Below are 16,717 nucleotides of genomic sequence, written 5' to 3' on the forward strand. Positions count from 1 at the left end.
TCATAGAAAAGCTTTTATGGTGCTTGGCACCATAATAGCCCAATATCTCACAATAGTTCACATAACTATTCTTGGAAAACATTGCTACAAAATGGGAAATATACATATTTATTTTTTATCCCATTATATTTTGAGGAAACAGGTGATAAAATAACAAGCATAAAAATGTAAACACAAAACAAAACGAGGATCTTCACTTTATCCTGCTCTATCTCAAAGGCTCATTGTGGGTTACGTTTTCCTCTGGTTTTTCATTAAAGAGAAAAAAAGCTGTTTCCTTGCTGAAATGTTTACAGTTGCCCAGCTCCCACATAATGTTAAGCCAAACCATGACTTACTACAAGTGGGGTTCCAAAGAGGAGATTGTAGCACTTTGCTCCTCCCTGCCTGGTTGTTTTGTGCTACACTGAGCTGAGCTGTGGTTTGGCTTATTGTCCAAACCCGAGCTTGTAGTTTCGCTCTCTCCAGACAAACCACAAGCTGGAACCAAGGTTTATCCTATGGTTTACAACTTGTGGATTGTCTGGGAGAGATAAACCCTGAGCCCTGCTTCAGACAGTAAGCTGAGCCAAGCTGCAGTTTAACTCAAGCACAGAGTAGTAGCAAACCGAAAAAGGTGGGGGGAGCAAAGTAGCCACAATCTCCTCTCTAGAAGCCCATGTGTTTGCTCATTTGCAGTAAGTCATAGTCAGCATTACATGGGAGTTTCATTCTCATAAGATAAGACTATGGTAAACATGAAAACAAATACTGAATGGGTCCACTTCAAAGGAGATTTGGCTCATGATACATCTCTACAACTACACGTACGGAGGGCACTCGTCATTGCAAAGATTTCCACTTGCACAATGGGACTTGCTCACCTCTCACAACGTGCCCAAATATGTAGCGTTGTAAGAACCTCTAGAGCAGATTTAGGAAAGGAGATGGGGAGAATGCTGCATTGCACAATCAGAAATTCTTGCACTGATTGAAGGATTGCCTTAGTTGGGTGTCTGGGAAAGCATATACAAATGGCTCAATGCAAGTTACTGAAACACTTTTACTTGGCACTATTATCACCAGGAGGTGGAGGACTAATTAGCATTAGTTCTCTGACATATGCTAGTTTCCGTTTCTTCAGGGCCGTCTTCAGCATACCTGGCGCCGTGGTGCGACGGATCCCTCCAGTGCCCCCCCCGCCCCGTTTCCCAGCGCGGCGGGTGGGTGGGCGCAGCGCGGCTGCCGCCTGGAGGGGCAGCGCCCTGCACCACCCAGCCTGGCCGTAGGGCCGGCCCTGGGCCAGGGGGCGCTGCCCGCCCCCTGTTGCGCCGCCCCTGCGTGCGGCGGAGGCGGCCCCAGGCCCACGCGCCTCCGGAGAGTGGCCTGAAGCCGCTGAACAGCTGAGAGGCGCGCCTGGGGCCGCCTCCGCCGCACCTCTCTGCGGGCGCAACGGCACCCCTGGTGCCACCAGACCCGGGCCTAGAGACGGCCCTGCGTTTCTTAAGGGGGTATGAGAGAATAGTGATAATTTCCCCTTCCACACAAAAAGTCTGAAAGGTTTTTTCCAGTTATTATTATCAAAAGTCACTCAGGTTTCTCAATGGGACTTTAGGATTCTGGTCCAGACCATTCCCTAATTTTGTCAGAGTCACTGCCCATTGACAAAGCACTAGTTGTGACAATAAAGGAACAGGGTTCCAAGATTTGACGCATGCAAGATTATACAGTACTAAGTAAGGTTAAACCAAAACCAAAAGAAAGACTCTTAAATCCTTATGGATTACAACAAAAGTTCCCTTTTTACCCTGCCAACTAGCAACTAGTCTTAGTTCATAACATTCAGAATCTAAAATTAGTATTTATACATAAGCATTGGCAAATCATTTATGCAACGGGAGTGTGTGAGACCTGAACTTTGAATGTCCCCCTGATGATTGTGCCTCCTTGTGTATGCCTGTAAGATGAGCCAGAATAGCAGATTTTCCATTTTAGTATGTTCCCAGATCTCTTTTTTCAAAGTCAACACTGCTATTGGCATCATTCCATGAAGGAGGTTCAGTGACACATAGGTGAGGTAGTGAAAGTGAAAAGCCCTTTTAAACAGGCTATTATAAATATGGGATTGTCCTGAAGTTTTCTTTCTTTTGCTCCTCCATAAGGGTGCAAACTGGATCCCATGTGAGGATGGGCTCAGTGCTTCTCTACAATGCCAGCAGCATATTCAATGATACTTGAGCAGTGTGGTTTTTTTAAATGTCATCACGCTCCTTTTAGCTGGTTCAGCAAGTCTCAATAGCTATATTTTGAGCAGCAGATGTTGTCCACCATTTTGTATGAAAGGATCTTCTACCATTCAACCAAAGTGCTATGAAAACCCCTTTGGTTAGTTTATAAGAATGCCCGTAGAACTTGGAAGTAAGATTCTAAAATCCCAGGAACTAAGCCAAAGGTAGTCAGAGGGGTCATGATGCCCTTATTACACAGGACTACTATGCCCTCAAAGGGAACTGCTACCAACAAGAAATCCCTGATAGGCAGGATATAAGGACTGACATTCATAACAGGTATGTGCTAGCATCTTTATAATTCTTCAGCTTTCTAAAATTCTGTTTTAAACAATGGTCTATATCTAGAATCCAGCACTTACATATTCTAGTACATATAACGCTATACGTTAAAAACTTGAGCTTCAGTTATCTGCTATACACAATAACCTTTCTCCTTTTTGTTTATAGCATGTTTTCTTCCTTTGGTTTGTTATCTGTTTGGTGGGATTACAATCTGCCTTCCCATATGAAATATGTTTATGTTACCACTTTAATTATTCATCAAATACAATCTGTAATGGTTCCTTAAAAATTATGTTGGCTCTTTTTCTACTAGTTTTCGTTATACTGATGACTAATCATTAAAATCAGAGCAGAATATTTAAGAGGTCTGTGGTAGCAAATGAATATAACAGACATGGTTCTGTACATGCTGTACTTGAATAGGCCTCTAATCTCTTATTTGAATGCCTTCCAGAACTGCAAAACAGCTTCAACTTTGAGAACAGTTTATGGTTTCATTAAATAATAAAAACAGGAAGAAAGGAGCAGTATTTTATAAAACTGAGAATTAATGTAAGGCTGAAACTGAGTCCCTTCACATTCTGTTCCAAACTATATTATGAATAAAGCATATGGTCAAAGATTTCACTTTTCTATGCAGCCTATAACAGTAAAGTTTTTCAAAAAATCTTGATATGTCCACTCATGTCAACAGACACCACATGAGTTTTTGAGCATCTGATTTTTTTTTAAAGAAAATTGTCTTCATGGCCAGCGTCACCCATCAAGTGAAACTGTATGAGACTGCAAAATAACTCTCTGCTTATGATCTGTTCACTGACAGTGTGAGAAGATCAGTTAGCTGTCTTTCACAGTTTGAATGCTTCTGCTCTGAATCCATCTTTTCAGTCTTGGCCACTTGCTCAACATGTTTTTACCTTCAAATCTTAAGGCACTGTTCCGTAATAGAATGCTGTAACTTCAGTCTTTCTCGTTCACAATAGAATGTTTTTCTTGTACGAACATTCTCCACCAGTATAGATTTCTGTATCTGATATTTGCCACAAACAACAATGGATGAATTGGCCATCTTAAATCTATCTCTACTCTACTCGAATTCAGAATGACTATAAGATGTCATTAAAATGTGCCACAACTAATCTTTCTCTAGATCTGGCTTCCACAACCTGATACCCTGTATGTTTTGGACTATAATTCCCATCATCTAGGACTGTAGACCATGGTGGCTGGGACTGATTGAAGTTGTGGTCCAAAACATCTGATGGGAGACAGATTGGAGAAAGCTGCTATAGATGTAGGTGATGGTGATGGTGATGGTGATGATGGTGATAGCATGTGAGCATATTCCATCTTTAGTTTGAAGCAGCCATGGCCAAGGAGTAACTCGTTAGCTCCATCTGTTGTTGTTGTTTAGTCGTTTAGTCGTGTCCGACTCTTCGTGACCCCATGGACCATAGCACGCCAGGCACTCCTGTCTTGCACCGCCTCCCGCAGTTTGGTCAGACTCATGTTGGTAGCTTCGAGAACACTGTCCAACCATCTCTTCCTCTGTCGTCCCCTTCTCCTAGTGCCCTCAATCTTTCCCAACATCAGGGTCTTTTCCAGGGATTCTTCTCTTCTCATGATGTGGCCAAAGTATTGGAGCCTCAGCTTCACGATCTGTCCTTCCAGTGAGCACTCAGGGCTGATTTCCTTCAGAATTGATAGGTTTGATCTTCTTGCAGTCCATGGGACTCTCAAGAGTCTCCTCCAGCACCACAATTCAAAAGCATCAATTCTTTGGCGATCAGCCTTCTTTATGGTCCAGCTCTCACTTCCATACATCACTACTGGGAAAACCATAGCTTTAACTATACGGACCTTTGTAGGCAAGGTGATGTCTCTGCTTTTTAAGATGCTGTCTAAGTTTGTCATTGCTTTTCTCCCAAGAAGCAGGCGTCTTTTGATTTCGGGACTGCTGTCACCATCTGCAGTGATCAAGGAGCCCAAGAAAGTAAAATCTCTCACTGCCTCCATTTCTTCCCCTTCTATTTGCCAGGAGGTGATGGGACCAGTGGCCATGATCTTGGTTTTTTTGATGTTGAGCTTCAGACCATATTTTGTGCTCTCCTCTTTCACCCTCATTAAAAGTTTCTTTAATTCCTCCTCACTTTCTGCCATCAAGGTTGTGTCATCTGCATATCTGAGGTTGTTGATATTTCTTCCAGCAATCTTAATTCCGGCTTGGGATTCATCTAGTCCAGCCTTTCGCATGATGAATTCTGCATATGTTAAATAAGCAGGGAGACAATATACAACCTTGTCGTACTCCTTTCCCAATTTTGAACCAATCAGTTGTTCCATATCCAGTTCTAACTGTAGCTTCTTGTCCCACATAGAGATTTCTCAGGAGACAGATGAGGTGATTAGGCACTCCCATTCTTTTAAGAACTTGCCATAGTTTGCTGTGGTCAACACAGTCAAAGGCTTTTGCATAATCAATGTAGCAGAAGTAGACATTTTTCTGGAACTCTCTAGCTTTCTCCATAATCCAGCGCATGTTTGCTATTTGGTCTCTGGTTCCTCTGCCCCTTCGAAATCCAGCTTGCACTTCTGGGAGTTCTCGGTCCACATACTGCCTAAGCCTGCCTTGTAGAATTTTAAGCATAACCTTGCTAGCGTGTGAAATGAGCGCAATTCTGCGGTAGTTGGAGCATTCTTTGGCACTGCCCTTCTTTGGAATTGGGATGTAGACTGATCTCCAATCCTCTGGCCATTGCTGAGTTTTCCAAACTTGCTGGCATATTGGGTGTAGCACCTTAACAGCATTATCTTTTAAAATTTTAAATAGTTCAGCTGGAATATCATCACTTCCACTGGCCTTGTTATTAGCAGTGCTTTCTAAGGCCCATTTGACTTCACTCTCCAAGCTCCATCTAGCTGCATCCAACTTTCCTCATAGCAGGCTGAAAATATAGGAAGCTGATCTTTCCTGAAAAGTGCTGCTCCCAGTGGGAGATGAGAGGTTTCCCCAGAAACTTACCTTCAGAAGCCTTTCACTTATTGATGAGAGGTGATCTGTTCTTTAGCTTGAGGGGGAAGACTCTCCAGCAAAACGGAGTGAGTGCCATGACATCACAGATGGTAGCTGTGACCTGATCACTTTGATTAGGGAGAGGCCAGCACTGCAGGATTTTCTTAACTAATGTTTTAGTTTTCTAAAAATACTTTCTTGTTAGGATCAAATTATCACAGACCTATCATTGCATTCAGGATTATATCTGCTTTTGCAAAACTAAGGAAACCTAGCCTATAGAAGGATGAAGAAATACCTGTAATGGGGAAAGGGTTCCTTGAAGTTGAGTAATGTATAGGAAGATACATAACTGTTTACCAATATAGAGGCCCTAATCTAGCTAAAGTTAACTGTTGTTAGTGGGACTAAAGTTGTTGTCCCATTGATTTCAATGAGATTTAAATGTCTAATTCTAGAAAAAGTTTTCACTTCTAGTATATATGAGATTAATAGAAAGGATTATTAACTGAAGAATTTGCTTATTGGTTGGGCTATGGGATGAGGCAGGCTTAGGCAGTATGTGGACCGAGAACTCCCAGAAGTGCAAGCTGGATTTCGAAAGGGCAGAGGAACCAGAGACCAAATAGCAAACATGCGCTGGATTATGGAGAAAGCTAGAGAGTTCCAGAAAAACGTCTACTTCTGCTTCATTGACTATGCAAAAGCCTTTGACTGTGTCGACCACAGCAAACTATGGCAAGTTCTTAAAGAAATGGGAGTGCCTGATCACCTCATCTGTCTCCTGAGAAATCTCTATGTGGGACAAGAAGCTACAGTTAGAACTGGATATGGAACAACTGATTGGTTCAAAATTGGGAAAGGAGTACGACAAGGTTGTATATTGTCTCCCTGCTTATTTAACTTATATGCAGAATTCATCATGAGAAAGGCTGGACTAGATGAATCCCAAGCCGGAATTAAGATTGCCGGAAGAAATATCAACAACCTCAGATATGCAGATGACACAACCTTGATGGCAGAAAGCGAGGAGGAATTAAAGAACCTTTTAATGAGGGTGAAAGAGGAGAGCGCAAAATATGGTCTGAAGCTCAACATCAAAAAAACCAAGATCATGGCCACTGGTCCCATCACCTCCTGGCAAATAGAAGGGGAAGAAATGGAGGCAGTGAGAGATTTTACTTTCTTGGGCTCCTTGATCACTGCAGATGGTGACAGCAGTCACGAAATTAAAAGACGCCTGCTTCTTGGGAGAAAAGCAATGACAAACCTAGACAGCATCTTAAAAAGCAGAGACATCACTTTGCCGACAAAGGTCCGTATAGTTAAAGCTATGGTTTTCCCAGTAGTGATGTATGGAAGTGAGAGCTGGACCATAAAGAAGGCTGATCGTCGAAGAATTGATGCTTTTGAATTATGGTGCTGGAGGAGACTCTTGAGAGTCCCATGGACTGCTAGAAGATCAAACCTATCCATTCTTAAGGAAATCAGCCCTGAGTGCTCCCTGGAAGGACAGATCGTGAAGCTGAGGCTCCAATACTTTGGCCACCTCATGAGAAGAGAAGAATCCTTGGAAAAGACCCTGATGTTGGGAAAGATTGAGGGCACTAGGAGAAGGGGACGACAGAGGACAAGATGGTTGGACAGTGTTCTCGAAGCTACGAACATGAGTTTGACCAAACTGCGGGAGGCAGTGCAAGACAGGAGTGCCTGGCGTGCTATGGTCCATGGGGTCACGAAGAGTCGGACACGACTAAACGACTAAACAACAACAACAACAACAATGGGATGATCACTAATTGGCTAGTCAAGGAATTAGAAAAAGGTTTAGAAGAATCAAGTGACATTTGTCAGATAATTGTTTATTTTAACCAGTGTCACAACTCTATGATAATAACCACCTTGTATATATTTGATTTCTAACATTACAACTTCAAATTTGTATAGGCAAGTTCCATTTGATTTCCAAGACTGGAAGAGTTGAAAAAAGTGTAGAAGCCCACTGTGGAGCTGTACTTGCAGGGAGATGGAATTATGAGGGAACAGCACTTGTTACAGGTAAGAAGATTATTATTATTATTTTGTAAAAATGTGATGAAGGAGAACTGTCTTCAAAAGTATAATGTCTTCAAAGATGAAGTATAACATTCATAGAAAAGAACGTGTACCTTCCTGAAATGTAGTGACAAAATTAACATGACCAAAAACATACTAGATGTCTACTGAATATTGAGAGGGGTTAGATTGAGATTTTCTCTTATTGAACACAAGAAGATTAGAGTATTTCTAGATCAGACCAAATGACCATCTTGTTCAGCATCCTGGTCTCACAGTGGCCAACCAAATGACTATGGAAAGCCAGCAAGCACAACATCACTCTCCCCACTTCAGATTCCCAGCAACTGTTATGCAGAGGCACATTGTCCTCTCCATCCACAGTCCTAGGATTGCAAAAGTAATAAATGATTGTTAATCAATATCTCCTGGCCAAGGGTCAGTACCAACTGTTAAACTAGCCAAAGGCTGCATCACATCTGAATAGTTTCAACTCCTATAAAGTTCAATAAGTTGCTAAGCAATCTTGAAGCAACACCATGATAAATGCACAGCAACTGCTTGTCATTTAATTCTTGTGTTTATATAAGTGAAAATAAGGCAGAGTTTGGAGTAAGCAGTGAGATAGCCAAGTTTGCTGCTACTAAATTGTTGAGGTTGGTAAAAAACAGTAAGTAGCTATAGGGCTGGCCCAAGCATACAAGCAAAAGAAGCAATTGCACAGAGTGACAAAATTCCAGGATCATTTATTTTTGTGTTGTATCCCACCTTTCTCCCAGTGCAGGACTCAAGGCAGCTCGCAGCATAAATTAAAATGGATACAACTAAAAACACAATGAATATAAATATACAAAAATAAAAATAACACCAAAAACAATTAAACAAATGTAAAAGCACACATATAAAAGGACACCTGCTGTTCGAAGACCCTGTCACAGCGGGACACACAACACAATAATCTTTGCTTGCTAGTGAAAGCAAAGGGGGGCCACCCCACCCTCCTGTGGAAAGGAAATGCACTGTAACTGTGCAAAGAGGAAGGCTCTACCTGCAGTTTTAGAGAAGGCACATATCAACAGTTTAGGAGCTTATTTGTGGGGTGTTATCTCCTACTCTCTGACAGTGGAATGGGAGGTTGTAGATTCTTCTTCCTTGGAAGGTTTTAAGCAGAAGTTGGATGACCATCTGTCTTGGATGCCTTATTTGAGATTCCTGCAATGCAGACTCTTCATAAGATGTTATATTTGCAAATGGTTAACATTTACATGTTTGGCTTTAATCACTTTTGAATGCATGTAAATAGGTACAATGAGGATTCTAAGCACAACACTGTGACAGTCATTTTTTTAAAAAGGAATAGTATCCTGCTCTATTCTTGGTCATTTATTGTGTAGACAACAAGACACAAAGAAGCATATAGGCAAAATTATAATTTTTGTGGTGAAACAAAACACTTTGGGCCAGCCCTGAATAGCTGTTGTCTGTTCGCTGTCAAATATTTGCATATAACAATGAAATACTTTAATGCCAATATGCAGTAATAGCAGGTAGTCATGTTAGTACATTAGAAAAACAACCCAAAAGTAGCAGTAGAGTAATATCTTTCTTAGGTCCAACCAAAAAAAAATAAACTAATGATCAATTTTTATCTCAGTATAAATTCTTACCTGATGCTTCCATTTCTTTATGCATTTCATTATCTGGATGCCTTGTTACATCCCCTCCTATTTTGCATGTTCTGCCCTCACTTGGAGGAAGAGGGAGAACAGGCTAACCTCCCTGTTCCCCGGCCTTACTTATTGCAATGTTAGCAGATTTAGAAAACCTTTGGGCACACACCACCTGTGTCATTTAATCTCAGTGCCCTGAAATAGCCGCCCTCTGAGGAAGCATAGTTTTATAACGTAGAGTATGCATCTGTTCCCATTCTATATATTTCCAAGTTCTTGGGGACAAACAGGATCATGCTCATTCTATCACCTCCTACATGAAAATCACTGGCTATTACATCACTTCTTCCAGTCAGTTGAAGCCTGCTGTTATGACCCACCCCCAACCACTGACATACTGCATTGGAGCATGATTTATTATGGTTATTTTGGAGTGGCATAGGAATTCCAGATGAATGAGGTGATGTGGCATGTGATTCCTCAGAAAATATTAGGAAATTTTTATTGTCTGTTAAATTTGTTTTTTCAGTGTAGTTAACTTAACACAATGTTAAAAATTCTGAGTGTTACAATTAAGAATTTTAATTCAGTCATTTGCAAGGTCATTGCTAAATGTCCCTTTGTTCTAGTTGGTGAAGATGGACAAGTCAAAATATGGTCTAAGAGTGGAATGCTGAGATCAACTTTAGCACAACAAGGTAAGGTGTTTTCTATGTACTGTAACTGCAATATATATTCCTACATTCCCAGAAGAATTACTTGGTTCTTCAATAGTCCTGTACCACAAATTGTTGTTCGCATCTGTCTGTCTCACAAGACAATGGAGGAGTGTGCCTTTGGGGGTGCTGTGAAACTGTGAGGTCAGGACCACCCTGCTTGCCCACCCATATCTTGGTAATACACACAATAAGTCAAGTTGTGGATGAGCCAAGTTTTATTATGGACTGACATGACTTTTTATTTGACTGACATGTGGGAGGACTAATGAGCATCGCTACCCAGGTCCCATTAGGATTTAGTGCCATAGGTGCAAACTCCCTGGGGCCCTGGGTGCCCAAGCACCCACAAAATTCCCCATGATGGAGCTGGGCACCCACAAATTTTGGTTCCAGGGGCTTGCACGCTGCATGGCACCCACAACCCCAAGCACCCACGGTTGCAGGGCCAAGCTGGCACTCCTGGAAGTTGGAACTGAGGGGGTGACAAGCATCATCTGCCTGTCCCTCCTTTAATGATGGTAATAGATTCCATTTTCCAGTGCCTTATCTCTCTATACCCAGAACCTGGCAAATTGCTGCACCCCTTGCTGCCCCTCCCCATTCCCCATACCCAATAAGAGTTGTTCATATACTGGCTACCACTTGTAGGAACACTGCCAGTGGTAGCTTCCCAGCCAGACAAATCCATAGAGTGTAAGACTGCACTGGCTTATAGCCCCGATGGCTATGTTCCACCACTACTGTCAGAGATAGTATGCCTCTGTATATCAGTTGCTGGGAATTACAAGTGGGGAGACTGCTGTTGCACACATTTAGCTGACCACTGGACTAAATGGGTCTTTGGTCTGATCCAGCAGGATTCTTACTATGTTCTTATGTAAAGGGAACATTTATTTATTAATCATCTGCCTCTTAGAAGATGAACCAATTAAGAAGGCTTTCATGCATGAATTACTTGCATGAATTTAAAATGATACCCACAAATCAGGTGTGCATCCATATATGCATTGGAATATGCGTATCTGAGTGTGGAGCATTACTCCCACTAGAATGTGCATCCTCATCCACATTCCAGCACATTTATTCATACCTCTCTCTTTTTGTTAAGCACAAGAGTTATATTGAGCTTAGAATGTTTAAGAAAGCTCTTCAGCTGTTTTTATTTTGATCTGTATTTACTTAACTGTTGTGTTTCTGCTGTTTATAAAAGGACTGTAGTGTGGTTTAATCTGTGATTTATATAGTCTATTTTGTTAATGTAATTTTGTACACCAACTTGTGAGTGCAGTGTACTCTGAAATGCAGTTTTATTATTTTTACAAACAAATAGAACAAAACATAACTGGGGATATTTCATTGTGTTTGGAGCTAATATATTTTAAATATGCACTTTTCAGTACTTTTCAGCAAAATATTTTGTGGTAATTTTCTGTTTCATTGAAAACACCCAACTCTTCTTTACCTTTGTACATTTAGATCTTGCACTCTCTTGACATTAAGAAGTCACATGCAGCTGGGTTTGGTGAAATGTCAGACCTTTATCTCTTTCTTTCTAAAACAAAATATCTAAATTCTCTTAGCCTATGAAATACATTTCTAACCACAAAAGTAAAAGACAAAGAGATGTCAACTGTTTGAAGGAAGTTTCTATCACAAATGCAGCGTGTTTTCTCATTTGCTGCGAAAAACCCCCAAGATGAGCCAACAGTACATGTTGACATTTAGTTTTCTTTCAACACAGTTAATAGAATGTTTGTGCCTTATTCCTGGCAGGGTCTTGCTTTCTCTGAAATTACACAAAAGTCTCATGTGTTCAAGCAAGCTAGCAATACTGGATATTATTCTTACCTGATATTTTTTTTAACATTTTAGATGTATTTGTGTATTTTTGAAATGCATTATAAAAATAATTGTAGAAGAAGTTAGTGAATGTATTCAAAAGTATTTTAATTTCAAACACAGTTTTTTCTGATTTCTTATTAAAATGCTCGTCACTTAAATATGAGACTTAGGCCTAATGGACAAATGGACAGAGAGACCAAAGAAGGATAGGAATGGCAAGAACAGAAGGAAAGGCAACTTTTTAAAAAACGTTTTATTTTATTTCATAGGCTTATACAAAGTAACATGGATTTTGACCTATAACACATGGTAGATTATGAACAGATACATTAATCTAAAGACTTTTTTAATTGTAGAGTGAATTCAATAATATTCTTCATCAATGTACTTCTGTAACTGTGTTTTTTTGGGGGGTGGGGGAGGTTGGGAATTGCATTAAATATATATATATTCTATTTCCTGTATATCCTTTAATAGATAAACACTTTTTAAAAAGTGCTTGTGACAAAAATTAATTATGTTACTATGAATAATTATAGTGCATAGTGGTGTTAATAGTACAATATTAAGGTACCTTTTTATATATTCAAGAAGACCAAAGAAGAGGAAAATAAACTACAGTTACAGTAGAATTAGAAGATGCTTGCAGTTTTAATATATTAGAGCATGAGCTATCCAAACCTGAAGCACTTTGAAGGCTCATAAATGCCATTTGGAGAATTAGGCTTGTGCTCACTAATTGATCCAGTCACTCTTCAGAGCACTTCATGTTGACTGGATCATATACACAGGGTCAGCACAACTTAGAATTGCCCCAAGTAATGAAGCAGGTTTGTCCCATCTCCCGTCCCCCTGGCAGACCAGAAGATAAGCTAATAAAAACTAATAAATTACCTTTCAGATAACACATCATGCTATTTTAGTAATCTATTTGCCCAACTCTTAAATCTAAAAGATAAAGAAATTCAGTTGAGAATATTCAATCTAGCTTGAGTCCTGATTCTTGTCTTCTGACTCCTCACAGCCTTTGCATGCTCTCATCCCAATACTGTACATAAATTTGTGGCCAGTCAAAATGCTGTCACTCATTACACGTCCCCGATGCTCCATCATGCTGAAGAGGTTTCTTTCCAGTTTCTGTGTTTGGACCATGACATTCAAATTTCCCCCTACCATTACCTCCCAAATACTGTGTTTCTGGCTGTTTCATCGGTTTATCTTATTGGGTGTCTTGTTGCAATATAGTGAAAAATGAGCTCCCAATCTTTCCCACTCAAACTTCCTCCCACACAGATCCTATCATCTCTGCTTTTAAAATTCTTTTTTTTCTTGCTTACTGTTAATTTGCTACTTCTATTTTTAGTAGATATTCCAGCTCAACTATTTAAAATTTTAAAAGATGATGCTTGTTAAGGTGTACACTCAATATGCCAGCAAGTTTGGAGAACTCAGCAGTGGCCAGAGGATTGGAGAAGATCAGTCTACATCCCAATCCCAAAGAAGGGCAGTGCCAAAGAGTGCTCCAACTACCGCACAATTGCGCTCATTTCACACGCTAACAAGGTTATGCTCAAAATTCTACAAGGCAGGCTTAAGCAGTATGTGGACCAAGAACTCCCCAAAGTACAAGCTGGACTTCGAAGGGGCAGAGGAACCAGGGACCAAATTGCAAACATGTGCTGGATTATGGAGAAAGCTAGAGAGCTCCAGAAAAACATCTACTTCTGCTTCATTGACTACGCAAAAGCATTTGACTGTGTCGACCACAGCAAACTATGGCAGGTACTTAAAGAAATGGGAGCGCCTGATCACCCTCATCTGTCTTCTGAGAAATCTCTATGTAGGACAAGAAGTTCTATGTAGGACAAGAAGTTAGAACTGGATATGGAATAACTGATTGGTTCAAAATTGGGAAAGGAGTACGACAAGGCTGTATATTGTCTCCCTGCTTATTTAACTTATATGCAGAATTCATCAATCGAAAGGCTGTACTGGATGAATCCGAAGCCGGAATTAAGATTGCCGGAAGAAATAACCACCTCAGATATATTGATGACACAACCTTGATGGCAGAAAGTGAGGAGGAATTAAAGAACCTTTTAATGAGGGTGAAAGAGGAGAGTGCAAAATATGGTCTGAAGCTCAACATAAAAAAAACTAAGATCGTGGCCACTGGTCCCGTCACCTCCTGGCAAATAGAAGGGGAAGAAATGGAGGCAGTGAGAGATTTTACTTTCTTGGGTTCCATGATCACTGCAGATGGTGACAGCAGTCACAAAGTTAAAAGATGCCTGCTTCTTGGGAGAAAAGCAATGACAAACCTAGATAGCATCTTAAAAAGCAGAGACATCACCTTGTCGACAAAGGTCCATATAGTTAAAGCTATTGTTTTCCCAGTAGTGATGTGTGGAAGTGAGAGCTGGACCATAAAGAAGGCTGATCGCCGAAGAATTGATGCTTTTGAATTATGGTGCTGGAGGAGACTCTTGAGAGTCCCATGGACTGCAAGAAGATCAAACCTATCCATTCTGAAGGAAATCAGCCCTGAGTGCTCACTGGAAGGACAGATCCTGAAGCTGAGGCTCCAATACTTTGGCCACCTCATGAGAAGAGAAGACTCCCTGGAAAAGACCCTGATGTTGGGAAAGATTGAGGGCACAAGGAGAAGGGGTCGACAGGACGAGATGGTTGGACAGTGTTCTTGAAGCTACGAACATGAATTTGACCAAGCTGCGGGAGGCAGTGGAAGACAGGAGTGTCTGGCGTGCTCTGGTCCATGGGGTCACGAAGAGTCGGACACTACTAAATGACTGAACAACAACAACAAAATTTTAGTAGAATTTGTACTGATGTTCTTTTTTAAAATATTTGGTCCAGACTCCCACTTGTAGAACTGTACGATTTCCTTATATCCTGCCTTCTTGCCCTTTCTCCACTGCCTCTCTTCCAGTTGCCTTGTTCTCCCCACCTGCTGCTTCTGCCTGCTACTGCAGTCCTGTTTCAGCTACTAGACAGATCACTGTGGGGCTACTCCAGCTTTCTTGTTCAGCCCTGAGATGTATGTTACCCCTGTTGTGCCCTTTCAAGTCTGCAGAACAGCGCTCTGTATTTGTTCCTCAGGCTGGAAAGAGCTGTGAGAGGATAAGTTAAAAGACAGCAGAAAGGGAGAATCATAGTCAAAATCTTTTCAGCACATTTGGATGTTCGTTAAAACCACTGTAATAGAAGCTTGTGTAGAATATATATCACATATTACAAAAGCGAAGAAGTCGAAGCTCAGATAACAAAGGAAGGTATAAAAGGGCAAGAAAAATTATTTTACGTTCCGTTTTCAAAACTCAACCTTTCACTTATTTACTAGGGCCTAATTCAGAAAATACTGTTTGAATATGGGTTCATGGGAACGAGCCATAGCAACCAAAGCACCTTTGCCAATAAAAATAAAATAAACCAAAGCAATCTAATATTCATTAGCATCTTAATTTATTGATTGAAGTGGTAATGATATCTGAAATCTGCACTTCATTGTTATAGAACCCTATATGTAAATATACATGTAGCTTTCAAGCAGTGCAGATTTTACTGTTGGAATGCAGATAAGGCACATGCTAGTTTTACTTTTAATCAGGCAAGTCTCACAGTATTGAAAAATATGTCAGTGCTGTCTGTTTTTAATGCGTGTGAAAGGAAACAAAGTTTCACGCGTAGCATCTGCAGTTCACATTAAAACCTCATTACATCAAAAGGATTATTCCCTGCTTTTTGCTTAAATATTTTTAATTAAGTAATTTAATTAGTTTAATTAGACCTAGGCATACTAACAGACCTTTTAATCCAAATCTGTAATGATAGCTAATATATGTCAAGCACAGACCTTCTAAGCATGTGGAATGCAGCTATGTTAACTCATATAGCCAATCTCCATTCTTTATCTTTTCCTGTCCCTCTCAGTGGCAGCAGCAACCTCTACAGTACCTCTTTTAATCTTCAACACCCTTGGCTGCTGTTTAAATCATGTTTTTTAGAGCAGTCTTCTGCTAGAACTTTGCTGTTTTTTAGCTTTGCTAGTGGTGATATAGCAATGAGAGATTCTCAGAAAAAGTTAACATCGAGAAAGTTTGACTTTATTCCATAAAATATAACTAGAGCAGGATGGGATTATAAGGATTTGGGGATAACAGTGCTATAAAGCCATAGTTCTGTGTGTATCAGAGGCTACACCAGGTCCTAAAGCTGGGACCTTGTGGATATCAAACAGAGACTAAATTTATATACCACTTTGAAATCAGTTCACCTCACAGTCCCTGCAACAAAACGATTTCTTGTACCCTTGCTTGCGTTTCTGGAGCCTACTTTGTCACAGCTATCCAATAAGGGTGGCACTAGCATTGCTATAATCTAAAGCCATGATGCTGTTTCAGTAAATTCTTATGTTTCCTGCTGTTGATAGATCTAATGCCAACTTGCAGGATCTAAACAAACTCCAGATGGAGTGATGCAGGTCGTGCAATAACCCTGATCCTCTGTCAGAACTATCAATTCTGATCTGGTTCTTTGATATGAGGAACAAGAAACAGCCTGCTGCTAATCCCTGCTATTTGCTCAGCTCCTCCTTTCTGCCCTTCCTTCTCTGCTTCGATCCTGTACAGACATAAACTTTGACATACATCAACACTGAGTTTGGTTATTCCCCTCCAGGTACTCTAGATTAGTTTGATGTGCTGTCTTTTTAAGGACTGGAATTGATGCCAGCTGGAGCCAGTTGGACTCTTTATGTTTGAACTCATTAGCCCACTGGTGATAAATACATAACAATAACTAAAGTCCTAAAATCTAAAGACAATATCTAATTCTGCTCATCTGCTT

General features: G+C 40.6%; 1 protein-coding gene across 7 annotated transcripts in view; it reads left to right on the top strand.

The window, feature by feature from the left end:
* The window catches only part of IFT80 (intraflagellar transport 80), a 68,926-nt gene that overhangs the window by 9,580 nt on the left and 42,629 nt on the right, over positions 1-16,717 (top strand). For all 7 annotated transcript variants that reach the window (XM_060274432.1, XM_060274427.1, XM_060274429.1 and 4 more), the window contains 2 exons: positions 7,513-7,623; positions 9,920-9,988. In XM_060274432.1, the coding sequence (XP_060130415.1) occupies positions 7,513-7,623; positions 9,920-9,988 (180 nt within the window). The remainder of the gene's footprint in view (positions 1-7,512; positions 7,624-9,919; positions 9,989-16,717) is intronic.

The sequence above is a fragment of the Zootoca vivipara genome, chromosome 5 (assembly GCF_963506605.1).
Source record: "Zootoca vivipara chromosome 5, rZooViv1.1, whole genome shotgun sequence".
Classification (NCBI taxonomy): domain Eukaryota; kingdom Metazoa; phylum Chordata; class Lepidosauria; order Squamata; family Lacertidae; genus Zootoca; species Zootoca vivipara.